Here is a 21,798-nt window from a genome sequence, read left to right as displayed (position 1 = left end):
GGAATTGGCTGATGTAGTCCTCAAGACACTCTCCATGATATCTGAAAAGTCATGGCAATCAGGTGAAGTTCCTTGTGACTGTAAAAAAAGTAGCATCATAATTGTTTCTAAAAAATATGACTTCAGGAATTACTGACCTTCAGTCTCATCTCTGTGCTGAGGAAGATCATGGAACAGATCCTTCTGGAAGCTCATACCTCAGTATGTAAAAGGGAGCTACAGAAAAGGAGATACTTCAGTCTGTGGTGATAGAACAAGGGGGAATGACTTCAAGCTCAGTAGAGGGTAGATTTAGGTTAGATACAAGAAATAAGTATTTTACAGTGAGGTTGATGAGGCACTGGAACAGGGTTACCTTGTGCTGTGGCTGAAGCCCTGTACCTGGAGTCTTTCAAGGCGAGGCTGGATAAGGCCCCGGGCAACCTGATGTAGCTGTGCTGTCCTTGTTCACTGCAGGGGAGCTGGGCTAGATGGCCTTCAGAGGTCCCTTCTAACTCTAAGGATTCTATGATCCTACAATTCCACAAGACTCTGTGCAGATATTCACCAAGAGATATTGACTGAAGCTGTAAAAGCTAAAACTCAACTCTGAATGTGAAGATACTTTATTACAGTCCTCTTTTAGCTGCTTTTTGCTAGATGATTGAAGGAGCTTTCTCGCATTGTGTTTGAGTTTCTGTCTGTAAAATGGAGATAACAATACTGATAATGATAGTATTGTACTTTGCAAAGCCAATTCAAGTGGATTGCCTGAATAAGCTTATATCCTGTTACATGGTAGGGCTTTTTTTTTTTTTTTTTTTTTTCAGTGTAGAAGAGCAGTCCATAATATCTGAACGTAAAATGGCTAGTGCTTGATTGTTAACTACAGGAAGAACTCTGTTGAGAAAGAAATGGAAGGACTTAGATACGTATGTTGACATACTGAAGATGTGACTTACCTTTCTTTTTTTAGAGGGAAGAATATCTTGCATTATTGACTTCTTATGAAAAGCTTATTCACTTTTAGATATTCAAGTTATCTAGTGAAAAAATCATTACCTCTAACTCAGACCTTCCAAAAGAACAAATCAAGGTGAAAAACTACTGTTATTAGAGTAATGCCCTAACACTAAAAAACAAAACAAACCAAGAACAAACAAAAAACCCATCGAGCTATAATAACACAGTTTAGCTGGGTTTGAGTAAATTTTCTTCATAGGAGCTCATGCGGCTTGGATTTGGGACTAAAGCAGTATTGCTGACTGTCCAAAGTTCTGGCTGTCACTAAGCAGTGCCTGCACATTGTGAAGGCTTTCTCTTTTTCTCTCTCTGCCCCCACAGTGATTAGGCTGTGGCAGGGGCAAGGTGCTGGGAGGGGAGAAATCCTGAAGAGAGAGCCCAAAGTGATCACATACGTACAACACTGTAGTCATCATTAAAAACTGAGCTTTGGGTGCTGGCTGGTGTTGCTTGTGGGATGTTGTGAGTGATTTGTATGACTTGATTCTACCTCCTTCCCCCATTCCCCTGATGATCCATACAGAACATTATCAGAACTTCATAAAAATCTACTGGTCTTCAACCCTGATCACTTTTTATCTTTTAATAATATTTTTTGTCTGTTTTAATTCAGGCTCTCTGGAATGAATATACCTCCTCCAGTTATCAGCAACAAAAATTGGCTTAGACTGCGTTTTGTAACTGACAGCAATCATCGATACCGTGGATTTAGTGCTCATTATCAAGGTACATCTATAAAAATATATTTTGCTGTTGTTTTTTTGTTAAAAAAAATTGAAGTTGTTGTGTAAATGAAAAGTCTATTTTACACTGAAAAAAATCCCTATAAATTTTGTATCTGCATAAACACAATAAATGATAAAGTCAGTTATATGACTTGTTATATCAAATTACAATCTATTAGAGTATGACTAGTGCAATACATAGTATATATACTGAGTTACAGGAGGTATCTACTTCCTTCTCCCCCATGTAGTACGTAGTTTTTAAAATGATCCTTATTTCCTAATGAGATTGCAAAACAGACGCAGAAATAGTGTTTTTGTCTTTAAAATACATGTTTACTTCTATGGTTTTGTTAGCCATGTTTGTAAAACAGTGAGTAAGTTTCTGTTTACTAATGTGGCATTTTATCATTATTATTCCTTGCTACATATTTCTGAATACAATGTGCTATTAAAGATTTAATTAACCTGTAAGATTGTTATCCACTGTTTTTATGAACAACCATTACTTTGAATAAGAATGAAAGCATCTGAAGCGCTAACTAGGGAATATCACAGTTTGGAGGAAGATCATAATAATGATGAAGCTCTGACAAAAACTGAGCTCCACTAGTATATGGTAGTACAGTCTGCTCTTTCACAGACATTACTGTAAACAGTATTTTCCAGTATCTGTAGTGCGTCAATGGATCTTCAGGGAACAGTAACTCTTTTTGTGCTCTTTAGCTTTTCCTTTTTTTTTTTTTTTTTTTTTTTTTTTTTAATGTGGAAAAAAAAATCATCATCATCATAACATTCCTAATGAGATTTAGTTCAGGAATTTCTTTTACATTTCTCTGTAAGAAATTCATGATGGGAAGACATTCGCTACATAAATGTTTGCAGAATCTGGTAAAATTCATCAACAAATGTGATAAAAAATGCAAGAGTAGGACTATTTTTTTATATGTAATTGATCTGTGTGATTGCCTCAGATAATATATTCTAAATATGCACAGAGAATAATTTGATTATTTTAGCAATTATTATAGCTATTATTTTAGTATATATATATATATATATATACTTATATATATATACACTTATATATACTATATAGAGTTTCTGAAATTCTAGATGCCTTGAAATGTGTACTGTAGTGAATTCAGGTGAAAGAATGTTCCTTAATGTAGCTCCACATCTTCCACAGCTTTCATAAAAAGGCACTGACTTATTTTTTTTTATGGCATTCTTAATATGCCATATGATAAACTACAAGCTTTACTGCAAAATTCCTAGCTCATTGGATTTTAAAAAGACATAAAATAGAAACTTTGTGTTAGATCCTGTGTAACAACTGATAAACAGTCTAATAACTATTTTAGAAGTTTACATAAAGCAATTCACATTGATCGGATGTTCCTGACAGAACTGTGAGGTGCTAGGTAGTAGAAGAAATCAGACTTCTGTTTAGTTTCAGAATGTTTTCTGCAAGTCAAATAAAAGACATTAACAGGCAGCTGTGATTTCTCATCATCACCTAAATAATACACCTAAGTTAGTGGTGATTACATTACTGAATTCATATTATTTTGTTTCTGTCATTTAATTTTTGATATTATATTGAAGAATGTATGTTAACGTGCTCTATGCTTAGCTGTGAAAGGCTGTAGTATGAAGGAAAATTGAAGAAAATATATTTTACTGCTGTATAGAAGAAAAGAAAAGATACACAGGAAGTTAATTCAGCATGTAAAGGCATTAGATATTCATACTGCAAGCAGATATAACCAAATTAAACCTGATTGTAGAATATGAGAGCATGCAATGTGAGGTAATAAGGATAGTGGTTTCAGAACTTACAGTACACTATAGAAGGAAAGGAAGTACAATATAGGAGGAAAGGAAATAAACATAAAAAACCTTTCATAAGTTTAGAAAATTATATATATATATATATATAATATTCCACTTTAAAAATGCAAACCCTTCATTTTTTTTAGTTAGAGACTATTTTAGGTCTTTTTCTGAAGCCAATTATCAAATTCACATGAATTATCAAAGATTACTAAGAAAAATAAAATAATTATTCCAAATAACAGTGCAATATAGATAGATGAGACAGTTTTTCTTGTCAGGAATTTACTTCTATATCATTTTCAAGAAGAATTCTGTTAACCTTCTCAACCAACTATATTATCTTTTTTTTTTTTTTTTTAATTTATTTTCCAATGCTACTACATCTCTACAGAAAAAGATTCCAAATATTGGAGTACAAAGCACTACATGATTTTCTTATTTCATCAATGCTTTGCAGTTCAGTATTCCTTTCACCTAATTACTTCCCTGGATTCCTGTTTTTTGCAGAACTACATATTTTATGCTAACGCATTTGTGTGGTGGGTTGACCCTAGCTGGTAGCAAATCACCCACACTCATTCATTCTCTCATTTTGGAACAGGGAAGAAAATGAAAGACAGAAAACTTGTAAGTTGAAATACAAACAGGGATGGTCACTTAACTACTGTCACAAATATAACAGACTTAAGAAATGTAACTTAAGACATTTAGTTATTGATTTGGGTGCTAGGAAAAAACACATAGATATTTAAAGAGAGAAAGAAAAAGTCTATCAGCATTTGCAGGCTTAACTTTGCTTTCTGACAGGTCCCACATCCCATGTCTACATTACCACACATTACATACACCTAGTCTCTTCTATAATGAGAAGTGTACTACAGGAATTTTGAGTCAGGTTGCAGCAGTTTATTCCTACTGGTCCTCAGTTCTCACTCTCTTCTAGTACTCATTCTTTCTTATTCAATTCCTCTATATTAACATATAACTGCAGTCTCTTTAGAAAAATCCATGCTCTAGCATTGGTTACCCACAGAATAATTATTCTTTTGGAATTATTAGCAACTCTTCTGTAAAGTACTTCCTCTGTCTTTGCTCTTGTTCCTTTCTATTTTGTTCACTGCTTTTTCTTAGGCAGGTATTCTCACGCAGATGCCATAAATTCCTCTGATGGGCATACAGCTGCATCGTGTGGTGGCTCCGGCTGTGACCTACATATGTGTGGCAGCCCTTGTTCTCTTGCATGTGCAAGCTATCTGTTACTGAAACTTATCATTTGTACCCAGTATCACCTACAAAAACTGATTAGTCATTTTATTCATATCTAAGAAAATAAACCAGATTCTATATCCACTGTTAAGTAGGATATGAAATACCCAAATGTTTTTTTTCATTCTGTTCTCTTTGATGTATGAGAATTGCTTTTTAAGTTTCTTTTTCACAAGGCAGCCTTGCATGTCATAGTTTCAGCATAATATATGAAGTTACTGTGGCCTAGAATAAAAATGATGCCATACATGGTTTCAAATCAAGGTGCATGTGGAAGGGAAAGAAAAAGTCATAAGCAACCTTTTAATTTCATTAATTATCACATTTTACATAATTTTCTGTATAAGGCTTCAGCTTTGCAAGCACCTGTGAAAATGTTTGAATTAGTTTATCCAGAACAAGTGAAATTTACTGAGCTCCATAAGCATAAGGGAAACTATCAGCTTCATGAAGGTTATGAGCTGATTCCTTTAAAAAGGTATTTTTATTCATGAAATATATTTAATTAGCAGTTTCTAAAGGATGCTAGTAAATAATGATCATACTGATGTATGTATGTTAATTAGAAGAAATACAGAATGTATCCCCACCCTTCACACCTCCCAGGTACTAGTGACATAGCCAAGGTACACTTAATGCTTGATAATCACCTGTGTTTTAGTATTTCTGTACATTCATTGAAGGGCTTTGGTTTTGGTGTCTTCTATCTTTATTGCTTTGCTAAAACTCCTTTTAATTTTGAAGTTGTTTAATGAAGTTCAACCAAAGCTTTTTGGATAGGCCTGAAGTTGCTGCTGCGGCACTAGTGATCTTCTGTTTTTAAAATTAGTTGTCATTTTTACTCCATCTATTTACTATTCCCTTGAAATTTCCTTGTGTTTGATACTTTCTGTTGGCTACTCTTTGCACCCCATTACTTATGTATGAATGCATAATATTATCTAAGTTGACAGAAGGGATTGAGTTAACTTCACAGCTTAACTTCACAGTCTTATAGATGGTGTACACAAGCACCAGTTATTTACGTCAAGCATAGCTTGACTCTGAAAGTGCATCTGGAAAAGAAGCTTCCATTTTCTGATAAAGATTAAGACTCTGTAGCTTCATTGTCTCTTGAGATCCAGCATTCCTTCATTCTTCCTCCGTCACTAAAACTGTGGAAGGTTTCAGTGTAGACTTGTACTTGCTGTTCATCTAACTGGTGGAACTGATTTCCTTCCTTCTTTCTTTCTTGTATACTCTATGTAATAAATCAGCTGTGCTGTTTAGGGCATATACCAAATAACACTTAAATGAAGAAAAAACAGTATCAAATATTTGAGTATGACTGAGTGTACAATCAGGTCTGCGTTCCATTGAGAAACTTTACTTATAAGAAAACACAGATGAAGGAATGAAACAAATTCCTTTTCAGAAAGGATAAAATTAAATCTCAATCTACATGTGAAAAGCGTCCTAATGGTTTTGCTGCTTAATACCAGACAGCCAGAAATGTGGAGCTGAAGTGAGATGAATGCCAGCACTTGTAGTGTGTGATACAAAGAAAACTGACCATGACCTCTTTTTGTTTTTTTATTTTTTATGATTGATTTTACATTATTTTTTTCTTTTTTGTGTGTGTGTGTTTTATTTATTTATTCATTTATTTATTTTTAAATATACCAATAGAAATCTATCTCCATTCCAAAATGATTTATGGAGGTAGACATTTCATTTGTTTTGCTTTGAGGGACAATTTGAAGCAATTGACAGGTAAAGAATTTCTTACTGCAAAGTAAGTAGTACTAAATTGCCTCAGAACATTGTGGTTAGAGTTGACAGACAGGAAAAACGTCTTTATTACTTTTTTTCAGAACATCCAACAATTTAAATGCAACTTGTCTTTAGTTACTCCTCTCAGAATCTGTTGCAAATAACAGTTTGTAGTGCTTGTGCTGGAGAATGTCTAATGCCCACTAAATTTCAGGAGCTATGGAGCACAGTTCAGCTTTTCACAAATATATATGCGCTGACATACAGGATGATGCAGCTTATTCAAGGTATTCTTAGGGTACTGACAGAACTGTGCAGGCTCTTCTGGCAGTTGGAAACAAAATAGGAGGTTACAAAGCAGTGTGTTATGAAATATCCAAACTGTGTGTGGACATCTGAATTTTCTCCACACCAAGATGATATTGCCAGTGCAGTTCACAGAGTGATTCAGATGACCATACTGGAGAGGCTGGGTAGAGATGATCTAAAGCAGTCATGTCTGACCTATTAGCAACACACAGCCTGGTGCATTCTGTACTGCAGCTGGCCCCCTGCCACCACCATCATGTATCACTGCCAAGCAGCCTGGTCTGGCCCCAGGCATGCATAGATTGCTCAGCAAGAACCAAACCATTGCTGTGCTGTTAACACTGACTCGGCTGAAACCAGTACAAAGGAGAGGCAAAGAATTGCTAAATCAAGATATGGCAAATAATTTTATACTTTTTAATGCATTGCTGTGAAAAATAGTGAAAAATAGTGACAGCCTTGCTTTCCATTTTAATAAAGGAATTTGAGAATGAGTTTCAAAATTGATGAAAAAATCATTGATTTTTTTGTATATTTGTGACCATATTTTCAGTTAACATAGATACATTACCTGTTAATTTTCAGGTAGAATGGAGTTGCAATCAGATAGTCAAGTCAAAAATTTGATCATGTCTCTTTACTGTCTCTTTACTGGACTTTTATATGACTTATCTTACCAGAAAAAAATATCCCTTACTTCACCATCATGTCTTGTTCTGTTACCGTTTTTTGGCAGCACGTACATTTGTGAAAAATTACTTTCAAAGATGAATAAAGAAGAAGAATAAAATTAGATCAAAAATCTCTTACAAGCACCTTGGGATCTCACTAAGAATTGTAAGCACTCTGATTAAACCAGGCTGAAGCATTTGTTTAACAAAAACAAGGTCAAATATCCTACTAGTTTTTTTGTTTTTGTTGTCTGTTTTAATAAAACATAAGTTTTATTACTCATATACATTGAGTATATTGTATATTTTATATGCTGCCCAAGACATTATCCACTCAATGTAGCCCAGGCAAGACAAAAGGTTGGATAGCAGTGCTCTAGAGTAATTGTATTGTGTTAGCAAATTAGAGAGAATTTACAGGAGGCAGTGCGCTTCCACGGGAGAAGGAAGAGAGAAAAGAGTGCATAAAATGGCATCTAACAGCATTTAGGCAGCAGTTGTCTTCTGTTCAAGAGGTATACTTTAAGACGGATTAAAACACTATTCTTCTGACTACACTTATTAGATTACCATTGATTATAATAGTTTATATACCAAGGGCAACTATAGATGAGCAAATATAGGTGCCTGAGAATCTGAGATTCTTAGATCTAATCTCACATGAAGTGTGTAGTCACTGAGAGTTACTCACAGAAATGGCTCTTCAGTACTAGTGCACTCATGGGATTTTGAGATTCCCTGAGTGAAATTAAAGTGCTGCATCACTTGTGTTAGAGTTACAGAAGCCTACTACTTTAACTGCTAAGCTTGCTTATGCTTAGGGTGGTGTAAAGAATTTTCTGGCTGCCTTAGTAATTTATTTGGCAGACAACAGTTCTTTTGCTGTTTTGTTTGTGCATGTGTGTGTGTTTCTTTTACTTTTTTTTTTTTTTTTTTTTTTAATGACAAATACTTAGTTCTCTATATTGTAAACTCTAAAGTCCTATTGTCAAAATACAGCTGAGATAACTACCTGATTTAGCAGTGAATGGAGGAAAAAGAAACTCTTTTATAATGAAAGAAAATTACAAGACCTTTAGATTTTTTTTTTTAATCTCCAGGCTTAACAAAAACATAAATCGCATATGTATTTATAAAAGAAAATGGTTTTTAGTGAAGTTCCATGCTTAGGTGTCTGTTAGCTCTGCATCATTTCGTGCTGAGCTATACTTTCTGAACAGATTATTTTTCACCTTTCCACTGTAGAGATGTCTTTTATTTGCAGCTAAACACCCACACAATGACAGTGTGTAGAATGACATTGGTTTTTCTCTAGACAAGACAGAGAAGACAAATTGCTCCATTTCATTGTCCTCCCATTTTATAATACATATTTTTAGAATTCTGCTACTCATAGGCTTTAATAACACCTGCGTTGAAGATTAACTAAGTTAGTTCTGTTTCGTTTAACAGAACCAGATGTATTTATTTCTAAAATTTCAATTCTTTCTTTTTTTTCTACTTCAAATAAGAACAACATTTTTTAAAATAAGTCAACAGAACTAAGATTAAAATTGAAAACATTGATAGTGCTAATGTTTATATTAATGGATCACAATTTCCTTCTGGAATGGAAGTTGAAATGTAGTAAAGCGTCCTTCCCAGGCAGGATACTGTTTATTTATTTATTTATTTATTTACTTATTTATTTATTTTTGTGGTTTAATGAGTGTTGACATCCTTGTATTTCTTTAGTAGATCCTGACAATGTTGTATATGATATTCCTTCTGTTTCTGAGTGAGCATTCATGGGACCTACCTGACAAGAACTGTGATATTCAATGGTGTTCAAACATTGCCACCATAGTTTCCAATACATTGAAGCTCATATTGAGCACCATATACAGTCCCCTGGTTGCAACTGACCAATTTGCACAGATGAACTGATCAAGATGCTCTTCATGATGTGACAATGGTGCATGGACATCCAGAACATGGCTTGTCTTTTGCATTGCTTCTGCCACTGCTGAAGAGCATCATCCACTGTCTCACTGTGCTCACATCCACTGTTTGGTATCTATAAATGTTCAGCAACTGTCAATGAATGTTAATGGATGATTTTTTTTTCCACAGACAGGAATTCAATTCCACATCTTTGCTTCATGCATACTTTCATGTCAGATGTCATTTTGTCAGACTGTCCCCCTGCTGCTATCTATCACACAGCAACAAAATGAAACAGAATATTGTCAGGAGGGTTCAGCTTCTATTGCTCTATTGTTAGGAGACCTTATTTTCAGAGCATCCTTCATGCTTTTGATAAGAAAAGAGTAGCCAGGTAGAGAGAACTATGTAATTAAGTTCATGAATCTGGGATTTTTTGGCATCTTTCCTCATACTTCAGTTTCACATGTACTTTCTAATCAGACTGCATGCCCAATTATAAAGAACTACCCTTAGCCTCTATTTCTTTTCTTTGGACTGAAGACAGAGTTTTTTTCTAGTTGGTCAGTTGCTTGAGAGTATTGTACTTTTGATAGAGATCATATCCATTAAGATAGCAATACAGTAATTTTTTAGTTTTAGAATTAATTTTATGAACATAATAGAATCATGTTGAGGCATAAAATATGTAAAATATAGTTTGCTTTGCTGTTTTGAAGTATTCTGCTTTTATTATTCCTGAAGACTCTACATTCATAATCTGCATAAAGACTGAGTAATATACCAAATATCCTTCTGCCTAAAGATGAGAAAACTTTGTTTTTTCCCAAGGAAAAAAACAGATGCAAAATACATTCTGCAGTATAAAAATTGAAGTCACCTATGCAATGTGGTATGTCAGAAGTTACTTCTTACTGTTAATTAAAATAATACAGTTTTCACTTATCCCCACTATAGATAACAGTGATGATATTTGGCTATAGTCTTTGAAGTTTATCTAATTTCAGAAGTAAAAACATCTTGTGTAAAGATGCATCCTCCAAACTCCTTAGTAAATAAGCCTTTACTTCCTCAAACCTAGTTAATGAGAAATAGAACTTCTACTCCAAATAAGATATATAAGAATTTTTCTGAACTACCTTTTCATTTTCCAGCTGTGCTTCTTTCACCTTGGTTCCAGTCATTGACTCTTTTTATACACCAAAATATGGACGCTTTATTTTATTTGCAGCATTGCCAGAAAGCAGGCACCTGGAAATTAATTAAGCAAACATGCTATTAAAGAAAGCATACATAGAACAGGTGTCCCTTCTTCATTTTATCATTTTATCTGAAGTCTCAGATTTCTGTAAATGCTGTGTATTCTTTTGCATTGCTACCTCTCTTAAATGTGATTCATTTTTTTTTCCTTTTTATCATTTTTAGCTTTAAGCTCTTCTCAACAGTTTGGCCAGAATGTTGGCAAAGTTACTCTTGCCACACTTTATGAAGAGTAACTTCACATCCTTGAGTAAGAGCTACTGTGTAGGCAGATTTATTTTAATAGAACACGAGAGACCTGTGTCACAGCTTGCTAAATCATCACTATATAAATAATCTTTGAGTGACTGAGGTCTCACAGTTAGTCACATATTCTGCCTGTTGCATTTTGGGGGAGTTCAAAGAACATAGCTTGTGCTGATTCTTAGTAACTTTATTTGCATAGCACTTATAAATAATCTTAGTTTGCAAATAAAATGATAGGTCTATTGATAATTACTATCATAAGTAACAGCAAGCTATTATGTTCTAAGATCATCTAGGTGCACTACATAATTCTTAGGTCCACATTTAGGTTGCATAAAAAATCCAGCTAAATATTAAGAATGGAATAGAGAAAATACACCACTATAAATCAGCCTTCATCTTTACTCCTGTTCATGCTCTGGTCTCTGGATTTCAGGAAAAAAAAATCATATTTGACTAAATTTCACAGAGAGATATTTACCACATCTACCAAGATCATCTACCACAAGGATTTGTTTTTGATTGAAAAGTGACTGACTACTGTGGACCCTACAGCATGGAAAAGAAATACAGCTATGGGAAAATGGGAGATAGGCAGATTAGAAAGTGATGAATTATAAGGATAATGTTAGCTCCTGTATTTTCTCCTGTAAGAACTATGTAGTATCAATTGAAATTAGTAATAGAGACTATTAAAACAATCAAAATAAGGCAGTTAAAACTCCTTTGAACGGGATGACACAGATTATAAAATTTAACAGGTGTTTGAAGGGAAGTTAGACAAGTTCAGAGAATCACAGAATCACAGAATAGCAGGGATTGGAAGGGACCTTGAAAGGTCGTCTAGTCCAATCCCCCTGCCAGAGCAGGAACACTTAGATTAGGTCACATAGGAATGCGTTCAGTTTTTGAGTGTCTCCAGAGAAGGAGTCCCCACAACCTCTCTGGGCAGCCTGTTCCAGTGTTCTGTTACCTGTACTGTGATTTTTTTCTTCATAGTATCATAGAATCATAGAATCACAAGGTTGGAAATGACCTGCAAGATCATCTAGTCCAATCGCCTTCCCATTCCTATTAGTACCACAAGCTACTAAACCATATCTCATAGCTCCTCATCCAGGTGCCTCATGTTTATGTGGAACTTCTTATGTTCCAGCTTGCACCCATTGTTCCTTGTCCTATCATTAGATTAGATTAGAGAAGATCTTGGCTCCATTCTCCTGAACTGGCTCCTTACATATTTATTAACATTAATGAGGTCACTCCTCAGTCTCCTTTTCTTCAACCTAAAGAGACCCTGCTCCCTCAGCCTTTCCTCGTAAGGGAGATGCTCCATTCCCTTTATCATCTTTGTGGCTCTGCACTGGACTCTCACAATCAGTTCCTTCTCCTTCTTGAACTGAGGAGCCTAGAACTGGTCACAATATTTCAGATGCAGTCTCACCAGGGCAGAGTACAGGAAGAAGAAAACCTCTCTCAATCTATTAACCACACCCCTTCTAATACACCCCAGGATGCTGTTTGGTCTTCTTGGCCACAAGGGCACAGTGCAGGCTCATGGTCATCATGCTGTCCACAAAGAACCCCAGGTCCCTTTCCCCTACATTGCTCTCCAGCAGGTCAGCTCCCAAACAATACTGGTACCCAGGGTTTTTCATGCCTAGGTGCAAGACTCTACACTTGCCCTTGTTATATTTCATAAAATTTTTCCCCACCCAACTCTCCAGTCTGTCTAGGTCTGGTGTCAGCCACTCCTCCCAGTTTTGTGTTGAAAGCAAAATTGCTGACAGCGTGCTCTATTCCCTCATTGAAGTCGCTGATGAATATATTGAATAGTACTGGTCCCAGTCCTGACCCTTGAGGACTCCACTGGATACAGGCCTCCAACTAGACACTGCCCTACTGACCACAACTCTCTGGCTTCTTTCATTCAGCCAGTTCACAGCCCACCTCACTATCCAATTGTCCAGACCATATTTCCTCAGTTTAGCTGTGAAGATGCTGTGGGAGATGGTATCAAATTTACTAAAATCAAGATAGACCACATCCACTGTTTTACCATCATCTATCCACCTGGTTATGTCTTCATAAAAGACTATCTTGTTAATCAAGCATGAATTCCCATTGGTGAAGCCATGTTGACTCCCTCTAATGACCCTGTTATCCTTGATACACCTAGAGACAGCGCTGAAGATAAATTCATCTTTCTAGACATCACCTTTCCAGGGATGGAGGTGAGGCTGACTGGTCTATAGTTACCTGCATCCTCCTTCTTGCCCTTCTTGAATGCTGGAGTGACATTTGCTTTCCTCCAGTCCTTAGGCACCTCTCCTGTTCCCCACAGCTTACTAAAGATAATGGAGAGTGATCTAGCTTTTACCGGCTCCATCAGCAACCCGGGTGCATCCCATCAGGACTCATAGATTTATGGATGTCTGTATTGCTTAATTGATCCCTAACCCAGACCTCATCAACTGGGGCACTCCTTTATTCTGATTTCCTCTGGGGCCTCAGGGGTATAGGGCTTCTAAGGACAGCCTTCAGTAGTATGGACAGAGGCAAAGAAGGAATTTAGTAACTCTGCCTAAACAGAGCACCCACCTCATTCATCTGTGGGGCTACATTGCCTCTAGTGGTAATGTTATCAGCAATGTATTTGAAGAAGCCCTTTCTGTTATCCTTGCCCCCTCTTGCAAGCTTTAATTCTAAGGAAGCCTTAGATTTCCTAGTTATCTCCCTACATGTAAGACAACAGTCTTACATTTCTCCCAAGTGGCCAGTCTCTCCTTCCATGATCTGTAGACTCTCCTCTTCCACTTGAGTTTGCCCAGCAGTTCCCTGTTTAACCATCCTGGCTCCCTTTCTTGACTTTCTACCTGTTGGCATGCTCTGATCTTGAGCTTGGAAGAAGCGGTCCTTGAATGCTGACTATCTTGAGCCCCTTTACCTTCAAGTACTATGCCCCATGGGATTTCCCCTAGCAATTGCTTGAAAAGGCCAGAGTTGGCCCTACTGAAGTCCAGGGTTGTGATTCTGCTTGGTATTTTGTTCTTGCCACGTGAGATCCTGAACTCTGTCATCACAAGGTCGGTGCCATCAAGACTGTCTTCAACCTTTACCACTTCAAACAGGCCATCCTTGTTAGTGAGAGTGAGATACAGCAGCACTCCTCTCCTACTTGGCTCATTCACCAACTTCAGGAAGTTTATCATCAGTGCACTGGAGGAACCTCCTAGACTGTGGCTGGCTGGCTGAGTAGGCCTTCCAGCAAATATCAAAGTAGTTAAAATACTCCGTGATAAACAGGGCCTGTAATTGCTATCAGCTGCCCGTAGGAGGCCTCATCACTTCCTTCATCCTGATCTGGCAGCCTGTAATATACACCCACAGCAGTATCATCCATGCCAGCCTGCCTCTTAATTCTCACCCCAAAACTCTCAACTTACTCTCATCCACCCCTGGACAGTACTCAATGAATTCTAGTTGCTCTCTCACACAAAGAGCAACTCCACTACCTTGCCTTGATGACCTGTCTTTCCTGAGAAGGACGTAGCCATCCGTGACCACATTCCAGTCACATGATCTTTTCCGCCATGTCTCTGTAATTGCCACCAGATCATAATCTCCTGCCTGAACATGAATTTGTAAATCGTGCTACTTATTCCCCATGCTGTGTGCACAGATGTACAGGCATTTCAGGGAGCAAGCTGAGCACACCAATTTCATCCTAGGGGGGTGGGAAGCCTCCTGGTCTTCATCAGTACTGTAGCACTGCCCCATCATTGTGAGTCATCCATAACCCATCCCCCTTCAAATCTAGTTTAAAGCTCTCCGAATGAGCCCTGCTAACTCCTATCCCAGAACTCTTTTGCCACTGCGAGATAAACCTTTCCCATGTATTATTGCCAGGTTTGGTGTCTTACAAAACCAGACATTATCAAGGAACCCAAAGTCCTGCCTGTGATACCGGTCTCATAGCCAGGCATTTATGGACTGGGTCCTTCTATTTCATCTCATGTCATCACCCAAAAATGGAGGGAGGGAAGAAAAAACAATTAGTGCCCCAGACTCCTTCACAAACCATTCCAAGGCCTTGAGTCTTTCTTCATTCCCCTCAAACTACAGGATGCAGCTTCCTCCCCACCTGTCTGGAAGATCAGTAGTGGGTAGTAGTCTGTTGGGTACGCCAGGGAGGGGAGTGTCCTGGTAATTTCCCTAATCTAGGCTCCAGGTAGACTGCAGACTTCTCAATGATGAAGGTCAACTCTGCACACGGGGCCTTCTGTTCCCTTCAGGAGCAAGTCGCCAACAACTACTCGTGGAAGAGGTTTTCATATTGCTGGAGGTAGGACTTCTGGAGCAGATTGCTTCTCCTCCTCTTTGATGGACAGTTCCTTCTGCAGGACCCATATCTGTTCTGCAAGGGTAAATGCAGAGGTGGGGGAGGTCGGGAGCAGATTCACCTGCACCCTTCAGCAGGGACCTGTTTCCATTCCCCCCAGTCTCTGAGGACCCCCTCTACTGCCTGGTGACAAAAGGGGAGGGGATCCTCCAATTCACCTGTGGTCTCAATTAATTTCATCTCTTTCATGAAGTGAGTCCACCAGTCAGTTTCTCTCTCAATACTCCTCAATCTCTCAACTTTATCCTTTAAATCATTCATCTGTTCACATCTGACAGAGGTGTTGTTTCCATTCTCCTCCATTGCAAGTGCCAGGCTCTGGCACACAGCAGCCAACAGCCTGAACACCCATACGTTTTTGTGGGGCCTCTGTCTGGATACCCACAGTTTTTCTAACAGCCTTCATCTGCATTGCAACTGTGACTAGATGTCTACAAGCAACTGACTCCTTGCTACTTGAGGGTCAGGTAGGAGGAGAGCCCTTGATCTTTAACCACTTAGAGCGATCAAACTCACCTTGTGCATTAGCAGAGGCTCAACGCCCTGCCATACAAGTCGTAGCCAGCAATGCCGCACAGGCAAGCACGGTTGCTCACTCCACTACTGCCCTCCCTGAGGCTAAATAAGGCCTAGTAGTCCAGTCGAGGGTGGGCAGTGCCAGCTCCACCCATGGTAGCTCGGAAGTCCTCCCACAAGCTACTCGCTCCTCTGCGCGGGCAAAGCACTTTTGATGACTGCAAAAAGCTCCCAAAAGAGCTTTTTGTTGGCCTTTTTTGGTTTGGATCCTTTCCCCAGAGCAGTCTTGCCTGCTTTGAAGCTAGTCTCCGCAGACTGATTTCTCTTCTTTATGGTAGAGAAATTCACTGGGAATTGTTGCACATGTATTGAGCAATACTTGTTGAAGACAAGGTATTTATGTGCATGCTTTGTTTCTATATTTTTCTTGGATATACATTTTTGATCAAGCTTTGGGATAAGATATTCTCAATCACAAAATGAAAGCTTCCCTAGCTTACTTACAGTGAATTATAAGTGGAAGCTATATACCCTTTATGTTTTAACCGCTTGATTATAGAATTAGAGCAAGTAAGTAGTTTTTAGACTTTGTTTTATCCAGAGAATGCTTAACTTCTCAACAACTAGTGGAATGGCTTTGGGGAAATTAAAAAGATACTTCTACTTTTCTGATAACTTAGAAATACATCTGGAATTTCAGAAATATGTAACCTGATTTCTTCAAAATGAAAGAAACTTAAAACTGTGCATTCTGTATCCTGAATAAAAAAGCAAACTAAAAACCATATTCAACTTTTAAATACAGTTGTCTTCAATGCAGTCCAGTTTTTTAGTCTTAAACACCAGGTTTATCAGATAATTTATGCAGTAAACTGTTCTTCGTATTGTCTTTTTAATAATAGGATTATACCTGGAATAGAAATAAGCCATAAAGTAGTCAAAATGGAGACAAATGCAAACAGCGGAGAGAAGTATATTATGATAAGAATAGAATTAAAGATCTATTAATTCTATACTTTATTTGAAATTGAATTATATTAATTTGAAACAGTACTGATTTTTCATATGTACCCTATGGAAGAGGAAAGCCCTCATAGCTGATTTTTATGTGATATCTACTGTATGTATTCTTAAATTTTACCGTGGAAATAGTTTTTGTGTCTGCCAGAACAGTCATTGTGTTTGGCACAACCTAATGAAGCGAGTTGTCCAGAAAATTAGCAGAGTAGAGCACTTAGGTGTTTTGAACCATTGTCCAGGGCAGCTGAAAACTGGATAATATTCACACTTCTCAGAAAGCTGAAAACTGTTGAGGTAATTCTGTTTTATCTTAGTCACTTCTCTAGCATGTTCATTTTCAGAAATTTAAATTACTGTATTTTTAACAGACCACTCTACAGTGGAAGCACACATCTTAAATTATTCTTAATATGTACGCCTTTAGTTTGATATAATTGAATTGTAGACTAGTGGATCTTTGAGGATATCTCACTGTGAAGCTTTTACTGAGGCAAAACTCATGTTTTGTGCAGAATGCCTATTTCATTGTTCAGAAGTTCTCTTATTGCCCACATGATGCTGACAGCATGTAATGTTCAGCAGGAATCAGTTTCTCTATGTAAAGTTTAAGCGGTTTTTGGATCCTTCTTTACTGAAGGAACCTTCTTTCTTGTGACTTTTTCCCATCTCACTTAAAAGTATCAGTAAAAAATTGTTTTTGTCAGTATACCTTTTAAACGAAACAACAACAAAAAAGATGGTATAGTTTTGTTTATGAGTAGTTAATCTTTGTCATACTTTGTAAGCAAGTTTTTCTTTTATGAAATCAACAGAGCGAACTACTTACCTAATGCTAAATGTAATGCTTGTCTTTGTACATAAGCATTGTTCATCATTGTACGGATTCTTCACGGTGATTAAGAGATACTTACTGCCGAGGTGCAACTTCTGGCTCCTCGAGGCTGGATGCTACAGGGGATTTGCATGTGAACTGCAGGGCAGGGCTCATACCATCACCACAGCCAAGAGCCGGGCAGCTGGTGCACTGGAGGCAGTCCCAGCCCTGGAGAAAAGGCTGAAGCTGGGATGTGAGTCTGTGTATGGGGCTGACTGAGACCTACGGCCTTTTGGGTAAATGCTGTGGCTTTTCTGTGGCATTAAAAAGTTATTGCGACTCTTCTGATGTATTTACATTCTGGTAGTCTAAATATCTAATACACAAAATCCTCAATGATAATACACAGAGGAAAAAATAAAAAATGCTTTCCTACTACCCATCATTTTTCCTTAGTCTTATTCTCACTCTCTTCAGTTCACCTTTGGGACACAGGATGGAGAACTGGGTAGAGAGGAACCTTATGAAGTTTGACAAGGGCAAGGGGAGGAATAACAGCATACATCACTGCAGATTAGGGGCTGACCTGCTGGAAAGCAGTTCTGCAGAAAAGGACATGAGTGTCCTAGTGGACAGCAAGTTCACCATGAACCAGCAGCACGCCCTTGCTGCCAAGAAGGCCAGTGATATCCTGGGGTATATATTAAAAAGAGCTCATCTAGCAGGTTGAAGGATGTTCTCCTCCCCCTCTACTCTGTCCTGGTGAGGCCACATCTGGAGTACTGTGTCCAGTTCTGGGCTCTTCAGTTCAAAAAAGACAGAAATCATCTAGACATAGTCCAAGGGGGGCACAAAGATGATCAGGGACCTGGAACATTTTCCTTATGAGGAAATGCTGAGAGACCTTGGAGTGTTCAGCCTGAAGAAGAGGATACCCAGGGGTAATCTTATCATTAAAAAAAATACATATATCTAAAATACAGAAAACAATTGGATTGGGCCATGCTCTTTTCAATAGTCTGCAGCAACAGGACAAGGGGCATTGGGCATGAACTGGAACCTCAGAAGTTCCATCTGAACATGAGAAGAAAGTTCTTTACTTTGAGGATGACAGAGCCGGAACAGGCTGCACAGAGAGATTGTGGAGTCTTCTTTGGAAGTATTCAAAATCTATATGAATGCTTTCCCATGCAACCAACTCTAGGGAACCTATTTTAGAAGGATGGTTAGACTAGGTGATCTACAGAGGTCCTTTCCAACCCCTACAATTCTATGACAAGAGTTAGAATGAAGTAGTAGCACTAGGGGACTTTGTTAGGGGTGAATGTGATAACCATTGTGATGATGTGTGTATTCGGGATGGAGACTTTTTCTTCTGTTTTGGAGTTCAGTTGTTTTTACTTCAATCGACTTATTTCTCACTAGTAATACATGAAAGCTGCATATAAGACTCCTTCAGAATCAGTAAGTGTAAAGACCTGTTGTCCATTACAGTTATCACCTTGTCTTATCAGACCTATACTGCATATAGTATTCTGAGAGATAAACATTCCTTTAACACAAACTATTCAAAATATATTTACGTGACCACTATAAAGTTATTGAAATTTGTGAAAATAGCCCCAGATGGAGACAAACCTACAAAGAGTCAACACAAATCCTCTGGCCTTGAAAACAATTTTTTTTTTTTTCTTTCTATCATCTCTGTTACTTTTCACAGGCAGAATAAGCATTGTAGTCTATGTGCTTAAGTTCTGTTCTCTCTCATTCTCGCCTCATAATTTGTTACCTCTCGTTTATTGGGTTTGCCTCATCCTTTTCCCTAATCTTTTGTGAGAGTTGAGCCTCTCACTATCTGCTTATCTGTTTGCCCAAGCCTACCCTTGCTGGTTTGTGAAGCTAGGGAAAAAAACAACACAGTTTTAACTCTCACAGGTCTGTATTGCCTAGTGCTAGATTTTGAAAAGAGAATTTTGGTACTTAAACTACTTAGGGCAAAGTTTAGTTACTTACCTAGAAGCTCAAGAGCAATGATAAATATATATTTTTTAATATTAAGAGCAAGTGAAAATTATTATTACTGTTCTTATCATTCATATTTTTCCAGGCATCTGAACTTCATTGAAGAATTAAATTGAAAATAAATTGAGAGTGTCAAAGTTGTATTTATACGTACTTCCAGTTATGGAATCTTCTATCTAGAACTGTGTATTTGATTTATACATGTTAGTTTACTCACAGCATTAAACACATATTAGTCAAATAAAATTAATAACACTTTGGTAATAAAAGGAGAGTGCAAGTTTATTTTTTTGGTAAGAAATGAGATCTCCCGAAAACAATGACATGTTGAAATTGATACACGAAAGCAGATTTAGAAATTTGAAACTTTAATAGGTAAAAATACAGAAACTGCGTCTCTCTGGATGGCATCTCCTTCCTCTGATGTGTCAACTGCACCCCACAACTTGGTGTCATCAGCAAACATGCTGAGGGTGCACTGAACTCCACTGTCAATGTCATTGATGAAGATAGTAAAGAGTGTGGTCCCAGCACTGATCCCTGGGGTTTCACTCATCTCTGATCTCCTTGTTGACACTGAGCCTCTGACCACTACTCTTTGAACTCTTGCAGACAGTACTTTGTATTTCTGTGTACATCTGTTGTGGAGAAATCAGTGTATGGCTATTATCTATGTAACAGGTGATCATATTAAATTTATTCTATACAGTATTTCACTTTTTAAAATACTTTCACATTTCTAAATATACATTTATGTTGTATTTCTTTCATAGATCTTTCATGAATTATTTTCTTACTGAAGTTACACTAATTGAAAGGATATTATCCATATGTGTACATATTTAACTCAATTTAACACTATTTTTCCAATAACCACATCTTGCTAAAATAAAATCTATTATTTGGATAGACATATGTAAATGTAAAGAAGTGTAAGCTCTGTCTGTAACCTGTATTCAGTAGAAAGGAGATGATGATGATTAATAAGTATTCCCGTAGCACCAAAAATTAGAAAGCTAGTTTCTGCTGGACAGAAAGTTATACTTCAAAATGTTTTCAATATACCTTATTTTAAATATCTGGTTTAAAACAAGAATACTCAGGTGATACTAAGTTCACTGAGGAAAAGTCTCATGGGGATGTGTACTCTTATGTTCCGAAAGACAATAAGCATAGTATCACCTGTCCTGAAATTTTCTGATCAATGCTTAATTGTTACTTTCACATATATAGTGCATTTCTCATTGGAGCAGTAGATTTACATTTAAAACCAGTAAAAAACGTGGAGAGAAAGAGAAGAACAAAGTAACATTTAAAGGGTTGAAAAAAGAGAGAAAATGGAAAAAAATATATCATGAGAAAATGTAGAAATGCAAAGAGGCTTCTGGTAGCAAAAATAAATGAAAATTAAATTCTGAATAAGTTAACACAAATTGTAGAGAACATGAAAAGAAAAGGAGGCAAAGAGTATACACACAAAACTTCTGTCTAGACAGCTTTTGTAATCTTTGTTCTTTGGATGTATCCAGTGATCACTGCCCTTTTGAAATAAAGTCCAGAAAGTTACTTTGAGCCATGTTTTTTTCGGTCATGGATTTCTTGAAATACACTGTTTTATTTCCTTCTTTGATGGTTGGGTACCGAAAATTGATTTAGTCAGAAGAGTGCTTTGAATCAGCCATTAATATGGACTTTATATTCACAAATTCATGTTTGAGTTCCATATTCCTTTATTTTCTACTCCTGATTAACAGAAGCATAACTGCAGTTCAAACAAAGAACCAGGTACAAGTTTATATTAATATTTAAATTAACAATTTAATGATTTTGATTAATAATTAAAAAGAAGTGGTTTATGAATACAATAAGGCTGTAATGACATCTAAAAATAATCTGCTAAAACAGTGAAATAAGCATTTATATCTACACTAACTTGAAAATTATTTTAACAGATTGAGAATATATTCTTCTAATTAGATTTGTAGCTTTATTTGAAAGTCTTGCAGTGAATAATGACAGAGAACATCAAAA

General features: G+C 37.1%; 1 protein-coding gene across 4 annotated transcripts in view; it reads left to right on the top strand.

Moving 5' to 3' along the window:
* The window catches only part of CSMD3 (CUB and Sushi multiple domains 3), a 549,229-nt gene that overhangs the window by 203,032 nt on the left and 324,399 nt on the right, over positions 1–21,798 (top strand). For all 4 annotated transcript variants that reach the window (XM_031591144.2, XM_031591143.2, XM_031591142.2 and 1 more), the window contains exon 6: positions 1,616–1,728. In XM_031591144.2, the coding sequence (XP_031447004.1) occupies positions 1,616–1,728 (113 nt within the window). The remainder of the gene's footprint in view (positions 1–1,615; positions 1,729–21,798) is intronic.

The sequence above is a fragment of the Phasianus colchicus genome, chromosome 3, assembly GCF_987193195.1.
Source record: "Phasianus colchicus chromosome 3, bPhaCol1.hap1.1, whole genome shotgun sequence".
Lineage (NCBI taxonomy): Eukaryota > Metazoa > Chordata > Aves > Galliformes > Phasianidae > Phasianus > Phasianus colchicus.
The sequence above is the reverse complement of the archived record's forward strand: the minus strand, read 5'-3'. Positions and strand labels throughout refer to the sequence as shown.